Below are 16,192 nucleotides of genomic sequence, written 5' to 3'. Positions count from 1 at the left end.
GAGAGAGTTGTTGCTCTTCTTTTCTTCGATCTCCTGTTGAGTTTGTAGGTGTTCAGAATGGTTTGATCCCTATCCAGCTGAATTCCTGAGAGGAGACGAAATCCAGGTCTCCTACTCCTCCGCCATCTTGCTCCGCCCCCAAATTTTAACCTTTTTTAAGAATAAAAAGTCTGTAAGATTCAGTTTAAAAATCTCTTTCATTTAGTGTATTTATCACAGTCCTGCCTCCAAATGTTATAAAAATCTTTTTACCACTTATGCTTTTAATTATAGCTGTGCATGTGAATTACATTCACTGTTACCTGCCACCAAAACTGTTCTTGCAGGAACAAGGTTTGTGAGCATTCTCTGCCATTGTGCACACTTTTGGCATTTTCACTAGGCTTTGACCTACTTTGAAGTCATGAAATTATAAGAAAAATAACAGTGATAGACTACCAGGGGATTGGTTGCTCACCTTCTAAAATCTTTAAAATGAACAATGTCTGGAAAGCAGATGAGGAAGAAGAGGAGAGTCAGGCTGTAATGGTGGTCAACAGAACGCCAACCCGCTACTTCTCCACTTTTGATCATCAAAATCCAGGCCTGATTTTTCTGGTCCCAGAATGAAGGTGTTTCAGTCGAGCCTTTGGATTTGTGCCTTTTGTTTAGTTTTCAAATTGAAAGGGAAATTCATCTGCAAAGTGCCAGCTATGTTTCTTCAACATTCTACCAAGACTATATAAAATTGCAGCCATGTGAAATCACCATGTGGTCTCTAAGGGCTTGTTTTACCAATTACCAGGATATTTCATAGCTAAAATCCTTTGCATATTTGCAAAGTTCTATACTTTAGATTTCTCTGCTAAAATCATGTGTGTTTGGAGAAAGGTGATATGATTTTGTTTGTGAGAATTTCCACATTAATAAAATTTTTAAATGGCTCTGTAGCATTTAGTAATAATGAAACAGAACAGTACTAGACCAGCATGCTAGCTTGCTCATAAAAAAGAAAATAGGGCGCCTGGGTGGCTCAGTTGGTTAAGCGACTGCTTTCGGCTCAGGTCATGATCCTGGAGTCCCTGGATCGAGTCCCGCATCGGGCTCCCTGCTCAGCAGGGAGCCTGCTTCTCCCTCTGACCCTCCCCCCTCTCATGTGCTCTCTCTCTCTCATTCTCTCTGTCTCAAATAAATAAATAAAATCTTTAAAAAAAAAAGAAAATAAATACTTGGTATTTTTAGGGTGAAAATGAAATTTTCTGAAATCTCTCAAATCCCCATTTTTAATTAAGTGCTGCTTCACTGAGGAACCATCTACATGTAAAATGTCAGCATCTGTTCTGTTACTTATGCCATGAATGGAATAATTTTGGGCAAAAACATTTCAATTCATTTTAAAAAATTTCACAGTAATATTGAGCATGCAGTCACTTCAAATACTTCTAAAGGACTCAACACATTTTGATAATGTGGTGAAGGATGTTTCCTAGGATTTTATCATTGAGGTATAAATTTTTCTGAGAGCAAAGCAGTATTAAAACAGACTTTCTACATGGGATTCTTTCATAACTGAGACAGTATTAGTTGGCAGGTAGCAGGGACATACAGGTGATGAGGTACCTGGCCTACATTTACTTGGAGTGTTACTCAGCCAGAGTTCAGTGTGATTGGAATGCTGGGGACTGATCTCTCTTTGGATGGCTGCATTTTGGGTGGTAGTAAGGGATGAAACAAAGCTGCAAATCATCTAATCCCCTTACCATTTTTTTTTTTTAACCCCTAAGGAGATTAAAGACATGATGACATTCTTTATGAGAAAAATAAATGCCATATTATGCTATTTGTTCACTTGGGGGCTTATGTTGATTTACAAGCATTCATTAAGGCTTCAGCATAACTTCTCAGACTGACAGATGCACTTATTTTACTGATTAAACATTAGGAGGGGGTCTCTCTTTTGAGGCTTTATAGAAGTCAAGAACCTAGAAGGCCCATAATTAGGCTTTTGCTCTCTCTACCTCCTGTCTTTCAGGCACAGTATATAGGAATTCCAGCTTGGATTATATCTGCACATTGTATTGTTTCTCCTCAACTGATTATATGATACCACTGTGGGAAATAAAGATGTGTTTTCCTCTAAGAAGGAACAGTGCTTCTGTGTTCTGGAAGGCCTTTCCATGACACTATGTGCCATCCTTATTAAATCCTTTGTTCAGTGTCTTGGACTCTTTCCATAATTAATATAATAAGCTATCAGCAACTGTGTGGGTACAGTGTTGAAGGATACAGAACTGTTCTTGGATCTGCCCTGGCTCCTTGTCATGTTAACTCCTTGCTGTTTGTTGGCTCCTTGAGTTCCTCACATCCATAAATTGTGCTTCAATTTCTTTGACCAACTTATATACTTAAATGACACTCAAATGGGTGTTGATAATTGCCTAGAAATCAGTCTGTGTGTGGGGTGAGGAACAGAACTTTGGGAATGATTACGTTCAGAATGTATATTGTAAGACAGTAGAGAAAGGGGATTAGTGATGAAGGTGAGACACAACTCTTTAAACTCCCTCCAAAGGTTCAAAGGAGAAGCAAAGCGGGGTGCCTAGCTGGCTCAGTTGGAAGAACATGGTGACTCTTGATCTTGGGGTTGTGAGTTCGAGCCCCATATTGGGTGTAGAGATTGTTTAAATAAACAAACAAACTTAAAAAGAGAGAGAGAAGCAAAACAAAGGTGACTTAAACAGGAAGCTGAAAGTAAGATGTTAGAAATGAAATCAAATAAGTCAGCAACTATAATAAATACAAACCATGTAAACTTGCAGTTAAAATCGGAAGCTCTTGGGTTAGACTGAAGAAATAAAACCCAGCCATATGATGTTTACAAGAGGTAACCCTAATACATCATGTACAGGAAGATCCTAAGTAAGTAAATAAATACGTGGGTAGCTAGGAAGAAAGACAGACTGCTGAGCTAACTGTATGTCAGTCACATAAACTTTAAAGCAGAAATGACTTATTAGAGCAGTAATTCTGAATTTATATGAACTTCATAGCCTCCAGATACATGAAGCAAAATTGGACAGAATTATAAGGAACTACTGATAAAACCATAATCGTAGTAGGAAATTTTAATGAGTTCTCATTAATTGATGAGTGAAGCAGAAAAAACATTGGAATAGAGAAGAAGTACATGATATAATTAATCCTGATTGAATGGATATATATAAAAAACTTTGAAAAAAATTAAAAATACGTGTGATTTTTAAAAGCACGTGGAACGTTTACAGAAATTGACCAATTAGATCATTAAGTCTCAACACATGTCCATGCTTTGAAACATCCTGTGAATATGATGAAATAAATTAAGAACAAAAAGATAAAAGAAAAATGCATTAAGAAACTAAAAACTGCACCTCAAATAAATTAAGTCCAAAAAGAAATTAAACTGTGAATTAGAAAATATTTCAAACTGAACTACAGTGGAGGCTACATATCGAAATCTCTAGATTGTCACTGAAGACTTATATGGAGGGAAAAAAAAAATGGCCTTAGGTGTGTATATGAGAAGAGAAAATTATTGATCTGTGTGTCCTATTCAAAAAATTAGGAAAAGAATGGCAGACTAATAATATATAGAAGTTAATGAAAGAGGAAATAATAAAGCTAAGAGCATGCACATATACACTAGAAAGCAAAGAATCAAAAACCACTCTTTAAAAGAATAAAATAGCCAAGTAAGCACGATTAATCAAGGAAAAATTAATGAGGGTGAAAAGGGAACAGAACTATAAACAATATAAGTTTTAAAAAACAATATAGTAGGTTAACTTGAATAGATTATAAAAATAAAGGACAATTCCCTGTTTTACTGAAGCTTCAAATAAAAGAGAAGCTATCTTTTCCTGTTCCAGAGATTAGGAAGAAAGCTCCCTAAATTCTGTTATTTACCTTGTGATACCTTGACAGTAAAATCAGACAAGGTCAGTATTGAAAAAGGAAAAAGAGTCCATCTCACACGTCAAGGATGCCCACTCTTGCCCCTGTTGTTCAACATAGTACTAGAAGTCCTAGCAACAGCAATCAGACAACAAAAAGAAATAAAAGGTATTCAAATTGGCAAAAAAGAAGTCAACTCTCTCTCTTCGCAGATGATATGATACTTTATGTGGAAAATCCAAAAGACTCCACCCCCGAATTAATAGAACTCATACAGCAATTCAGTAATGTGGCAGGATACAAAATCAATGCACAGAAATCAGTTGCTTTCTTACACGCTAACAATGCAACTGTAGAAAGAGAAATTAGAGAAACGATTCCATTTACAATAGCACCCAAAACCGTAAGATACCTCAGAATAAACCTAACCAAAGAGGTAAAGGATCTATACTCTAGGAACTACAGAACACTCATGAAAGAAATTGAAGAAGACACAAAAAGATGGGAAAACATTTCATGCTCATGGATCGGAAGAATAAACATTGTTAAAATGTCTCTGCTACCCAGAGCAATCTAGACCTTCAACGCCATCCCGATCAAAATTCCAATGACATTTTTCAAAGTGCTGGAACAAACAATCCTAAAATTTTTATGGAATCAGAAAAGACCCCGAATTGCCAAGGAAATGTTGAAAAAGAAAAACAAAGCTGGAGGCATCACATTGCCTGATTTCAAGCTATATTACAGAGCAGTGATGACCAAGACAGCATGGTACTGGCACAAAAACAGACATACAGACCAAGTGGAACAGAATAGAGAGCCCAGATATGGACCCTTAACTCTATGGTCAAATAATCTTCAACAAAGCAGGAAAAAATATGCAATGGAAAAAAGACAGTCTCTTCAATAAATGGTGCTGGGAAACTTGGACAGCCACATGCAGAAGAATGAAACTCGACTCTTCTCTAACACCATACACAAAGATAAACTCAAAATGGATTAAAGACGTCAGTGTGATTGAGATACCACCTTACACCAGTTAGAATGGCAAAATGGACAGGGAAAGAAACAACAAATTGTTGGAGAGGTTGTGGAGAAAGGGGAACCCTCTTACACTGTTGGTGGGAATGCAAGTTGGTATAGCCACTTTGGAAAACAGTGTGGAGGTTCCTCAAAAAATTAAAAATAGAGCTACCCTGTGACCCAGCAATTGCACTCCTGGGTATTTACCCCAAAGACACAGATGTAGTGAAAAGAAGAGCCATATGCACCCCAATGTTCATAGCAGCAATGTCTGCAATAGCCAAACTGTGGAAAGAGCCGAGATGCCCTTCAACAGATGAATGGATAAAGAAGATGTGGTCCATATATACAATGGAATATTACTCAGCCATCAGAAAGGATGAATACCCAACTTTACATCAACATGGATGGGACTGAAGGAGATTATGCTAACTGAAATAAGTCAAACAGAGAAAGTCAATTATTATATGGTTTCACTTATTTGTGGAACATAAGGAATAGCATGAAGAACATTAGGAGAAGGGAGGGAAAAATGAAGGAGGGGGGAAATCGGGGGGAGAGATGAACCATGAGAAACTATGGACTCTGAGAAACAAACTGAGGGTGTTAGAGGGGAGGGGGTGGGGGGATGTGTTAGCCTGGTGATGGGTATTAAGGAGGGCATGTACTGCATGGAGCACTGGGTGTTATACGAAAACAATGAATCATGAACACTACATCAAAAACTAATGATGTGTGGTGACTAACGTAACATAATAAAATAAAATTAAATTTAAAAAACATAACAAATACACTAAACTAAATAAAGTATTAGCAAATGAAGTCCAAAATATTGGGAAAACATCATACATACATCAGAGCTAAGAGAAGTTCACTTCAGAAATGTGAAAACAAAGAATAATAATATGATGAAAAAAAACCTATCATGAGAAAGACTGCAGACAAATCCCAGTTGAACAACATTCTACGAAATACCTGATCAGTTCTCCTCAAAACAGTTAAGGTCATCAAAAACAAGGACAGAGCCAAGAGGAGGTGAAGGAAACATGAAATTAAATATAATGTGGTATCCTGGATGGACTCTTGGAACAGGAAAAAAAAAGATACTAGGTTAAAAACTAAAGAGATCTAAATGAAGTATGGACTTTACATAACAATGTTTCAACATTGGTTCATTAATCATAGTAGATGTACCATACTTACATAAGGTGTTAGCAATAGGGGATGTTAAATTAGACATTTGCCTAATGTTAAGTTAGACATAAATCCACAAGGACAAGGATGGCAGGAAAAAAGACAGTAGTGACCAACGTGACCAAGGCATTGGCAGACCTGAGAACACCGAATCCTGTGTCAGTACAAGGGAAAGCCAAGAAGCAACCTGACTACAGTTACTGCAGTTTCCCTAAAAGGGTTAGAAAATTGTCCATAAGTGGTAGCTATAGAAGCAGGAGGTAAAACCAGGAAGACTGTAAGTCTGTTTAAGAGAGGGTGGGAGGATGGGTTGGCCTGGTGATGGGTATTAAAGAGGGCGCATTCTACATGGAGCACTGGGTGTTATATGCAAACAATGAATCATGGAACACTACATCAAAAACTAATGATGTAATGTATGGTGATTAACATAACATAAAAAAAACCCTCAAATTTGAAAAAAAAAAGATTGTTAGAATTTAATCCCAGAAGGAAGAGCAAATAAATTAGGTTTCTGGCCTGGAGTCACCAATACTGAGCTGAGTGTAGAGGTGCTATCTTGAAAACAAAGGAACTAAATAAGATTTTGCATACTCTGAGTAGTAGAGAGTCTTTTTCCTAGAATTTGAGTTCTGAAAAAAAAAAAAAAACCCAAAACCCTAAAGATACGTATGTCTGAGGTTCTCTGAGAACATGGTGAAACTCAACAAGGATCATACCTGTGCACTACACTTCCATTCAGCTCTTTGTGGACCATTCTTAAATATGAACAGATAGCCAAGGATCCCCAGCCATTTGAAGAGGATGTCTAATACGAAAAGTATGAGACAAATAGAAGAATATGGGATGAAGTAGGGTGGAGCGTATCTTAAAAGGAGTTTGAAAAAAATGGGGGAGTCTGTTTCACCCATCCCCCCACAAAAGGGATTAAGAGTGCACTTAATGTTGATGAGCACTGAGTAATGTATAGAATTATGGAATTGTTATTTTGTACCCCTGAAATTAATGTAACACTAAAATTTTTTAAAATTTAGAATGAAAAAGCAAAAAAAGGAGTAGTCTGGGAAGAAATAAAATTTTTAAAAGCTATTAATATCTTTAGAGAAATAAGAATATATTGCATCCATGAAACAAGGATCAAGGGTATAAAAATGAACAGAAAACAAGAAAGAGCTTTTGGATATTAAAAATATGACAGCAGAAATAAAATCAAGTCAATGGAAGTCAGTACTTGAAAGTCAGTAGTTGAAAGCACCAATGAATTGGCAAATACAGTGGCTGGAAATAGATACCAGGGCACTTCATGAGGCTTCTGAACACTAGGTACAAAAAGAGGCTGCTAAAATTTTGCAGAGTTAATAATTTTTCATGAAATAATTTCAAGCATCAGAATGCTGCTAAAATCACAAAGGAAACTATAAAAAAATTGGAGCAAAGCATTTCCATCATAGAATTCTCTACCCAACCAAACTGTGGACTACAAGTCAGGGAACAAACACTTCGAGATATGTAGGGGCATGCCCCTTTCTCAGGCACCCCTGGAAGATGTGGCCTACTAAAAGGAAGAAATATCAAAGAAATACTGTCTGTCATTTTGTGATTCTGGTCTTTAAAAAGAGGACTATAAACATACATTCACACAAAAACCTGTAAGCAAATGTTTATGGTAACCTTATTTATAATCACTAAAAACAGGAAACTATCCAAATGTCCTTCAACAGGTGAATGGATAAAGTGAGATACATCCATAAAATGGAATATTCATCTGCAATAAGAAGAAACAACCACACGGATGGATCTCAGATGCATTAAGCTGTGTGACAGCACCCAGACTAAAAGAATATATACTGTAGGATTCCATTGATATGACATTCTGGAAAAGGCAAAACTATAGGGACAGAAAACAGCAGTGGTTGCAAGGGGCGAAGAAGAGGGAGGGAGGGGACTTACTATAAAGGAGCACTTTTGGAGTGATGAGGTTATTCCTTGTATCAATTTTCATGACAGTTTGTGGTAACAGTTACGTGATTGTATACACTTCTGAAAACTCCTTGAGTGTAAAAAGGATAAAATTTATTGTAAGCAAATTATACCCCAATAAACCTGAGTTAATAACAGCCTCCATAAATGTCACCCCAGCAATGAGGTCTTCCCTGGCCACCTATTTTTCATGGCCCTGTTCCCTACCCATCCTGCCCAAGGTTCTCCTCCTTCCCCTCCCTCCCCTGTTTAATGAAGCCCTCCCTTCCCAGGATCTCCAGAAACGGTTTTACCATCTCTAGGTTATTGCCCTTTTAGTTCAAGGAATCAAAGTCATTTGACCTTTCTTCATTGACTCAGCTTTTCTATCCTTTCAAATCGTCAGCCATTGCACACTTTTCATCTTCATCTTATTTTACTCTGAATACATAAATTGTCAAGCATCGGTAGTTTGCATTAAAGAGAGAAGATTGTACTGATGAAATCAAGATTGTGTTTACAGACATGTTTTTCTCCATAGATAGCAGTGAGTGCCTTGCCGATGACTGTAGTATAATTGCTGGAGGGAACCTCACTGGTTGGCACCCAGACTCTGCTGCTGTGTTATGGCGAAGAATCTTGGGAATCCTCGGGGATGTGAATAATATCCAGTCACCCAAGATTCACGCCAAAGTGTTTGGCTATCTCTATGAACTCTGGTACAAACTAGCAAAGGTATGTCCTGCTACATTACCTTTTATTCTAATGGGGGAAATTGATTTATCATGTAACATAAAAACTGTGTTGGAATTCATGTATTCTGGAACATGGATTAGGTGTGTAGACAAAGTATGTTTGATTGTCAAAGAGTAAGTAATAACTTACAATTTGGTCATTTTATAAATGCAGAAGAGTTATTTAGTACATATGGAGAATATTACTATAGGACATTAAAGGAATAGGGTACTATTCACTATACACTTTTATAGAAGTGATGCTGGTTTTATTGTACAAAATTTGAAAAATATAGAAAAATATAAGAAGAAAATTAACATCATCATCCCACAGAGATAACCCATATATAGTTTTATTTCTGTGGCTAAATACATTTTTACAAAGGTAGAATCTTAGAATACATACAGTTTTCATTCTGGTTTTTGTTTATAATGTATGATTACCCTAGGTTATTAAGTTTTTTGTTTTTTATTTTTGTTTTTCAAAAACGATTTATATTTATATAGTATAACTTGTTAAGCCATTCCTTACCATGTAGAATTCAGGACCTCCCCAGGCATTAACACTCTAGGGAAAACAATGCCCTAGTTTTGTATTAAATCTAAAACCATGTCCAGTAAGTGGGACACACAATTCAAAATTACAGTAGATCTCACAGTAAAAGAAAAAATTGTAAATGTTGTAGGTTTTTACTCAACGTACAGAAATTTAATGAGAAGCAGCTATTTGGCTATGGAACACAATAATGAAATATTGTTGGGATAAGCTAAGCATGGCCTTTCCTAAAATTCTCCTCTCTCTGACTTAGATACGGGATAATCTGGCAATAAGCCTGGATAACCAGTCTTCTCCGTCTCCACCGGTCCTGATCCCACCACTCAGAATGTTTGCATCATGGCTATTTAAGGCAAGTGGATATGTGTTTATTCCTTTATTGCAATTTCCTCTTCCTTTATGAAATTGAGTTTAAAAAATGTAATTGCCCAAGACTGCACATTTTGAAGACAAGCTGAATCTTACTAAAGCCACTGTATCCCTCATCTCCATAAACAACTCTTATGGAATACTGAGAAGTAAATGAAATGTTGAAATGCTCTGCATCTGGAGTTGATTAAATCTTTAAACTCATCTCCTTGGCAGGCGACAGCGTTGCCAAATGAATATAAGGAAGGCAAACTACAAGCCTACAGACTGATCTGTGCCATGATGACCAGACGCCAGGATGTTCTGCCAAACTCGGACTTCCTGGTGCATTTTTACCTTGTGATGCACCTGGGATTAACCAGCGAGGATCAGGTATTCTGTGACTCTGTTATCACGGTAGCCCACAAGGTGGAAACACAAGCCCACAAGGTGGAAAATGCATATGACTTTTTGTAGGTTAAATTAGGGTTCATGAAAATACATCAAGCACATTAAAATTCTCAGTAGTTTCAACTCTTCTACACACAGCAACCACATTGGTCTTTCAAAAATGTAAATCAGATTTCATCACATCCCTGTTTCTTTTCTCTGCGGACCTTGCATTGCACCAACCAAATTTGAACTTTATTCTGTGGCTTACATAGTGCTAGATGAGCTAGCCTCAGCCTATGTTGTCAAATTCAAAAATGCTCTTTCAACCACTTTTGGTGGTGTTCTGCAGTAGATATTATTTGAAGAAAATTATTCTGGTCATTTAAAAATGTTTGAAAACTATTGTTTTAGTAGTTAGGATGTTTTTGTACAAGACCTCACTCATAAATTAGGTGTCCTGACATTTCTAGATGAGGAGTTATCTTAATTTCTTCCAAAGGGTGGTTAAAAAGGGAACAGGTCAAAGGAGCCGCTAGAAACAGCCCATTCTTATAGATCCTGGGTGTGCAGGGTAGGATGTGGACAGTCCCTGGCCTGTCTCCCTTGGGAAGAGCCCTGCCAATGGGAACAGGAACTCTGAGGCCTGATTTGCTGTATGAATGTCCAACAGGCAAGTGATAGGATTGGTTTGTACTTCACAGAGATTATTCTGGACTCAGTTTGGAAGATGGATTTGAAAATGTGACAGTGGTAGGATAGAGTGGGAGGTTGGGCCTGAAAGATTAATTAGGAAGTGGTTAAATGAATATAGAACTTTAAAATGATGAGAATTAAGATGATAGCACTGGGAATGGGAAGAAGGAATAGGAAAGATTCAAGAAGTTTTAAAGCATTTCATGTTATTACTAGGTCTTCTTGACCAATTAGAGATATGGAGAATGTTTCAGAATTTACCCTTGAAATTGTAGCTACTTATCAGTGACCTTGAATCATTCATGAACTACCAAGTAGTCATCCTGTCTGCATTTTTTTAATTCTTTGAATGTATAATAGAGACACACAGACCTTTTTGATACCCTTAGGATACATATAAGAGGTCATTCTCCAGATTAGCCAGTTTTTCTCTGTTGCTTCAGAACATGCTTCTTGAAGCTTCTCGACGCTTCAGCTCTATTTAAAATTCTTGCAATACATCCCCTGGTACACAATGAGTTTTCATCATGGAGCTTTTATCTGAAGTAATAACCATACTGTCCTACTGAGCTGTCTTTGTCATACTTGCTCCAATTCCAGCAGTGCGTAGAGGACATCTCTATGTAACAGGCTGGACTTGGACCCACAGTCTCATTTATTTCCTAAATAAACGCAGAAATAAGATGTGAAAGCAGAAATGTTTGTACTCTGTGCTCAGATATTTGTAGCCATCATTGCAGGTGGAAGCATCTTTCACAGAATGATGCAACTTAGGGTGTGTGGAAGATTGAGGGATATAAATAAGGAAGAGAATGAACTCTCACAGATCATAACGAAATCCCTCAGTGACAGAAAAGACAAAGGTTTAGTTAACAACACAGTACTTTAAAGAGGTATTTTGCTAAGATTTTGCAGGGGAAAAAATTTACTTGGAAATAATAATCAACTGTAGAATTTTCTCATTTAATGAAAACAAGTTAGAAGTCAGCAGCAACAAACAGTATTCCTAGAATGAGTTTTCTAGAAAGTCACATAAATGGATGTGAATTTAGAATCACCTTTCTATTTTAAAGGCTGTTGGAGTGGAAATGAAACAACATGAGGTGAAATAAGAGTTTGAGAACCCAAAACATAATTTCAAAAAATATGATTTTACAGTGTAGAAAAAGAGAGTTTTCAGGTTTCATACTTAAAGTCATTTTCATTTTAAAATTATTTTAATATATGCCATGTTTTTGGTTAAGCTTGAACTTTTGTAGTTCATTGTAAAATACGTAAATCTTAAGTGTTGGCCCATTGCTAGCAGTGATCCCAATATCCAGAATCCTAAGACAAAACAGGGATGCCATAAATCTGTTTATAATCAGCTTATTGTCTAGCCATTAGATACTTGAATTTTTATGTGTGCTTAATAGAATTGGCTGTTTTGCTGTAACTTTAACAATTATTGGTATATGTTTTAGAAGCCCTGACTGTCTGCCAAACAGAATTACTCTAAATAAACCTTATTTCTTTCCAGAAGAAAATTACACAGAAAACCTTCTAATGAAAGAAACTTTTCTCATTTAAGTAAGAAATGTCTCTGATAATTAGTTTAACTTTTGGTCCACATGCCTAAATGGATCATGGTGATTGTTCCAGAACTTATGTGTTCTTCTGAAAACAGATATTATATTAATTATAAAAAGACAAGAAGCACTTACTGTAGAGAATACAGTTAAATTCAATTTTTTAATTGGTGAACTGTGCACCTGTGACTAGTACCATCTCAAAGCTTGTTTCCTTCTTGTGAAAGCTCTCAAAGAGTCACTAGCCTGCTACTGAAAGCCTTTGTTCTTGCAGAGAGAACCTTATAAAAAATTTTCCTTATTTCTTAGTAGCAAATAATTTAAGATGGTCTAACATTTATTAGTTTTGTCTTACAAATAAAATCCAAGGTGAATTTCCTTCTTCCACCTCCAGGTGGCACACTTGTCTGCACAACTCTCACTGTATGGCTCACGGGCCACTGCTGGCCTTTAAAACTGCTGCCAGACCCAGGGCCCTGTGAGCGTGATGGTGTGGCATAGTCATTTTACAAATGGTTTCCTAAATATGAGGGTATCAAAACTATGTCAGTAGTGACTAATAAAGTGTTGAATTGGAAATAAGCTCTAAGATGTTAAAAATCTTTTTTCTAGGTATAAGGGTGCTTATAGTAATTGAAGACATTTTTTTTTTAAACCTATTTGTAAAATAGATGTCTCACAGACCGTGTTCTGTGATACAATCAGATGAAACCATGGTTTCATTTAATATGGTAGCCAATTCATTATGTAAACAATTGTAGTCCTTTCTGTATTTAAAAAAATAATAATGGTACATAGACTGAACAGCCAAAATGTAGTGCATTCCAAGCCAACTGTTTTTGTTTGGACCAGGTTTAGCTATTTTAATAACTTAATAATTTAATAGCTAAAACAATGACCTTATCAACTAGTATTTTCCCAAGTACTTGTGCAGTTTGAGTTTATGGTTTATTAGTATGATTGAGAAAATGCTTTCAAATAGCTGTAAACTTTTCCTCCACTCTGAATTTCTTTTAAAAATTGATCCTGTTACTGGTTTAAAAAATATGTAGGATCATAAGGACTTTCAAAATAACTCTACATTATGAATAAAATTTGGGGTGACTTGTGGGACTGACTACCCAGCCTATCTATGAAGGATCTTCCAGTTGGTTTCCCTCTGCCCAGCTGCTTTGTGTCTGGTGGGCTGATGGGGATGGGGCAGAGGGTCTTCAGTTCCCCAGCATCCACAGTGCCAGATTCTATACTGGGACCTGCATGATGTTGTCCCACCGATTCTTCTCTGCAATTCAGTTAGATTAATATCATGACCCATTGTTTAAATAACAAAGGTTCAAAAAATATCAAGAACTTTTGCCCAATGCCACACATTAAAAAAGGCTGTTAGAATTCAGAGGCAAGGCTTGGCTTATTCCATCCAACAGGGCATGTCTTCCCCCTTGATTCACAGCTAACAGGCCGGTCAAGCAGTCAGTCAGTCCTTGGTTCTGTTTCTCCTTCCATCTTGTTTGACCTGGGCTCAGGCCTTGGCCCCCCTCCTCAGACCCCTCCTGATTGGAGCACCCTCCCACCTCCAGCCCCAGATAGCTTTCCACAGCTGCCTTCCCAGCTCCTCACCGTGTTTCAACTGCCCTTCTAAAGCTGTTCTTGGTTGTTCTTAGTTTTTCCTAATGCTTAAGCAGCTTTTTCACCTCAGTCTTCCCCAAAATATTTGGACTTGAAAAGCACCATGATTTGGGTTTATTAAAAACAGTTCCTATTAATTTCATCGTTATTTAAAACATATGGAAAGATCAATATGTGTGAAATGGAAAAGGACAGTTGAGGAAAGGAATTTTATTTTCATGTTTCTAAGAACATATATCAAAGACTAGAACATTTTCTTTGCTTAAAATAAGTAAACTATTTTTTAACAATGACTTACAGATTTAACGTCTTAATGCAGTTTGTTACACATCAAAGTTAAAGTCTCTTTTAAGGGCATAGCTTACATTAACGTAAAATTATTGTTGCAAATTTGCATCTAGAAACTTTGGGAAATGTAGGTCTTTGTCATTTTCATCTGTAATTTTGTAACACACCAAAAAACATGAGGCCTCTCTCAAGCGGAGAAATATGTATTGTTCAGCCTGGAGGTAACCGTCAAGTGACAGATTTGAATCGTAACAGTAGAAAGTCATGACTAAGCGTAATATGGTGTGATACAGTGTAATAGTTAAAGAGCATGGGCTTCAAGACAGCCTGTCTGGGCTCTAGTCTTGGCTGTTCCTCTTATTAGCCAAGTCATTTGACCTCACTATGCCTTGCTCCCCTTATATGTCAAATGCAGGAAATTATGTTGCTTACCTCCAAGGGTTGTTTGAAGACTTTGAGGAGATAAAATATGTAACACACTCAGCTCAGAGCCTGGACACAACAGCCTTCAGTTAGGTGAGCCCTTGTAATAATACTGAAGAGTATGAGGAAAAGAACAGCAGTTCTAGTAACTGAGTGTATTTTATTTTTTAATATGTTAGGATGTTAATGTTTTTCTTTCCCCATATATTTTCTTACTTTTGAACATAATGGTTTGACTAAAAGATAGAATTAGGCATTGTGGAATTTCAGAACATGTGGAGAAATACCCACTCCCCATGCTGTGGGTCAGACTTAACTAAAATATTTATTTAACCCTCTTATGACTCAGAAACATTTTTTGTGTGTCTCCTGCCACTGGCTCACTTTCTTCCCGTTCCTCACCCTGCCCGCTGTGCCTTCTCTATGATGGAAGCTAAAAAGCTTAACTATATGTGTCCCAGCTCCTTGCAGCTGGGTCGACATCCACCCAGGTCCCTTCCAGCAGAGGCACCTAGATGGCGGTGCTGGGAAGCACGCGTAGGGAGTGGCGGGCGGCAGCTGGGTCGTGGGGAGGTTCTGCTCCGGACCCTGCATCGTGGTGACCAGGGCAGGCAGCAGCATCTCTGCTGGAATCACTCTGGTATATAGCTGGACGTTCCTACTTGCCACCTTGTTCCGGGCTGTGGAGGGTTCATACTTGGTTCCCCGACACTTCTAGAAACTCTATAAGCCATCTAATGCCCTGATAAAAATCCCTTTTGTCCTCATCCCAGCAGGGTGGATTCTGTTGCCTGCAAGTAAGAACCTGGCTCAGACAGTGGCTACTCTGCGAGGTACCACGCTGAGTGCTGGTGATACATGATCAACATGGCTCATATTTCAGTCACTAAATGCACTTGTAGCATTTCTTTTTTCCCCCTTAATTTTAGCCACTTGTTTTGTAGCCAAGAATATTTAACTTGTTTTAGGAATCTTTTGCTTTCATTTAACTTCATATTTTAGTGAACTTTTTACCACACCAACGTTAAAGAGAACATAATTTTAAACATCATGTATAGAGTAATGTTCTTAGAAGTCAAAATAGCTCATGATTTTCTTAACGGAAGTTACAACCTCCTCTCATGAGGTATATGATGGAATAATATAATAATAAACAGTCGTTTGTAAAAAAGATCCCAAGGGGCTCCTCAGTGAGCGTAAGACTCAGCAGTGAGCTATGAAAGCAAGGTGCAGGGGTGATACTTGTAAATTGGCCATACCTGACTCTTTTAATAACCCCAGACAGCCTGTATCATGCAGTGATATGTAATAATTGCATCACCTTTTCTCAGACAAAGAATTGTTCTTTGCTGAAAATTTAGACTTATAACTAGAACTGTGTGTTAGATGCACATAAATTTATAAATATATTTAAGGCTAAACATAAATGAGTATTCAGTTTCAGGAAAAGTGCAGAATTAAGATGGCAAATTAGG

General features: G+C 37.3%; 1 protein-coding gene across 9 annotated transcripts in view; it reads left to right on the top strand.

Annotated features, from left to right (window-relative positions):
* RALGAPA2 (Ral GTPase activating protein catalytic subunit alpha 2) overlaps positions 1 to 16,192 on the top strand; it is a 308,387-nt gene that overhangs the window by 131,835 nt on the left and 160,360 nt on the right. For all 9 annotated transcript variants that reach the window (XM_081831950.1, XM_081831946.1, XM_081831942.1 and 6 more), the window contains 3 exons: positions 8,630 to 8,823; positions 9,632 to 9,730; positions 9,964 to 10,119. In XM_081831950.1, the coding sequence (XP_081688076.1) occupies positions 8,630 to 8,823; positions 9,632 to 9,730; positions 9,964 to 10,119 (449 nt within the window). The remainder of the gene's footprint in view (positions 1 to 8,629; positions 8,824 to 9,631; positions 9,731 to 9,963; positions 10,120 to 16,192) is intronic.

Source organism: Leptonychotes weddellii, chromosome 10 (genome assembly GCF_054177405.1).
Source record: "Leptonychotes weddellii isolate Sample4059 chromosome 10, ASM5417740v2, whole genome shotgun sequence".
In the NCBI taxonomy this organism is placed as follows: domain Eukaryota; kingdom Metazoa; phylum Chordata; class Mammalia; order Carnivora; family Phocidae; genus Leptonychotes; species Leptonychotes weddellii.
Note: the sequence above shows the minus strand (reverse complement) of the source record. Positions and strands in the feature narration are given on the sequence as shown.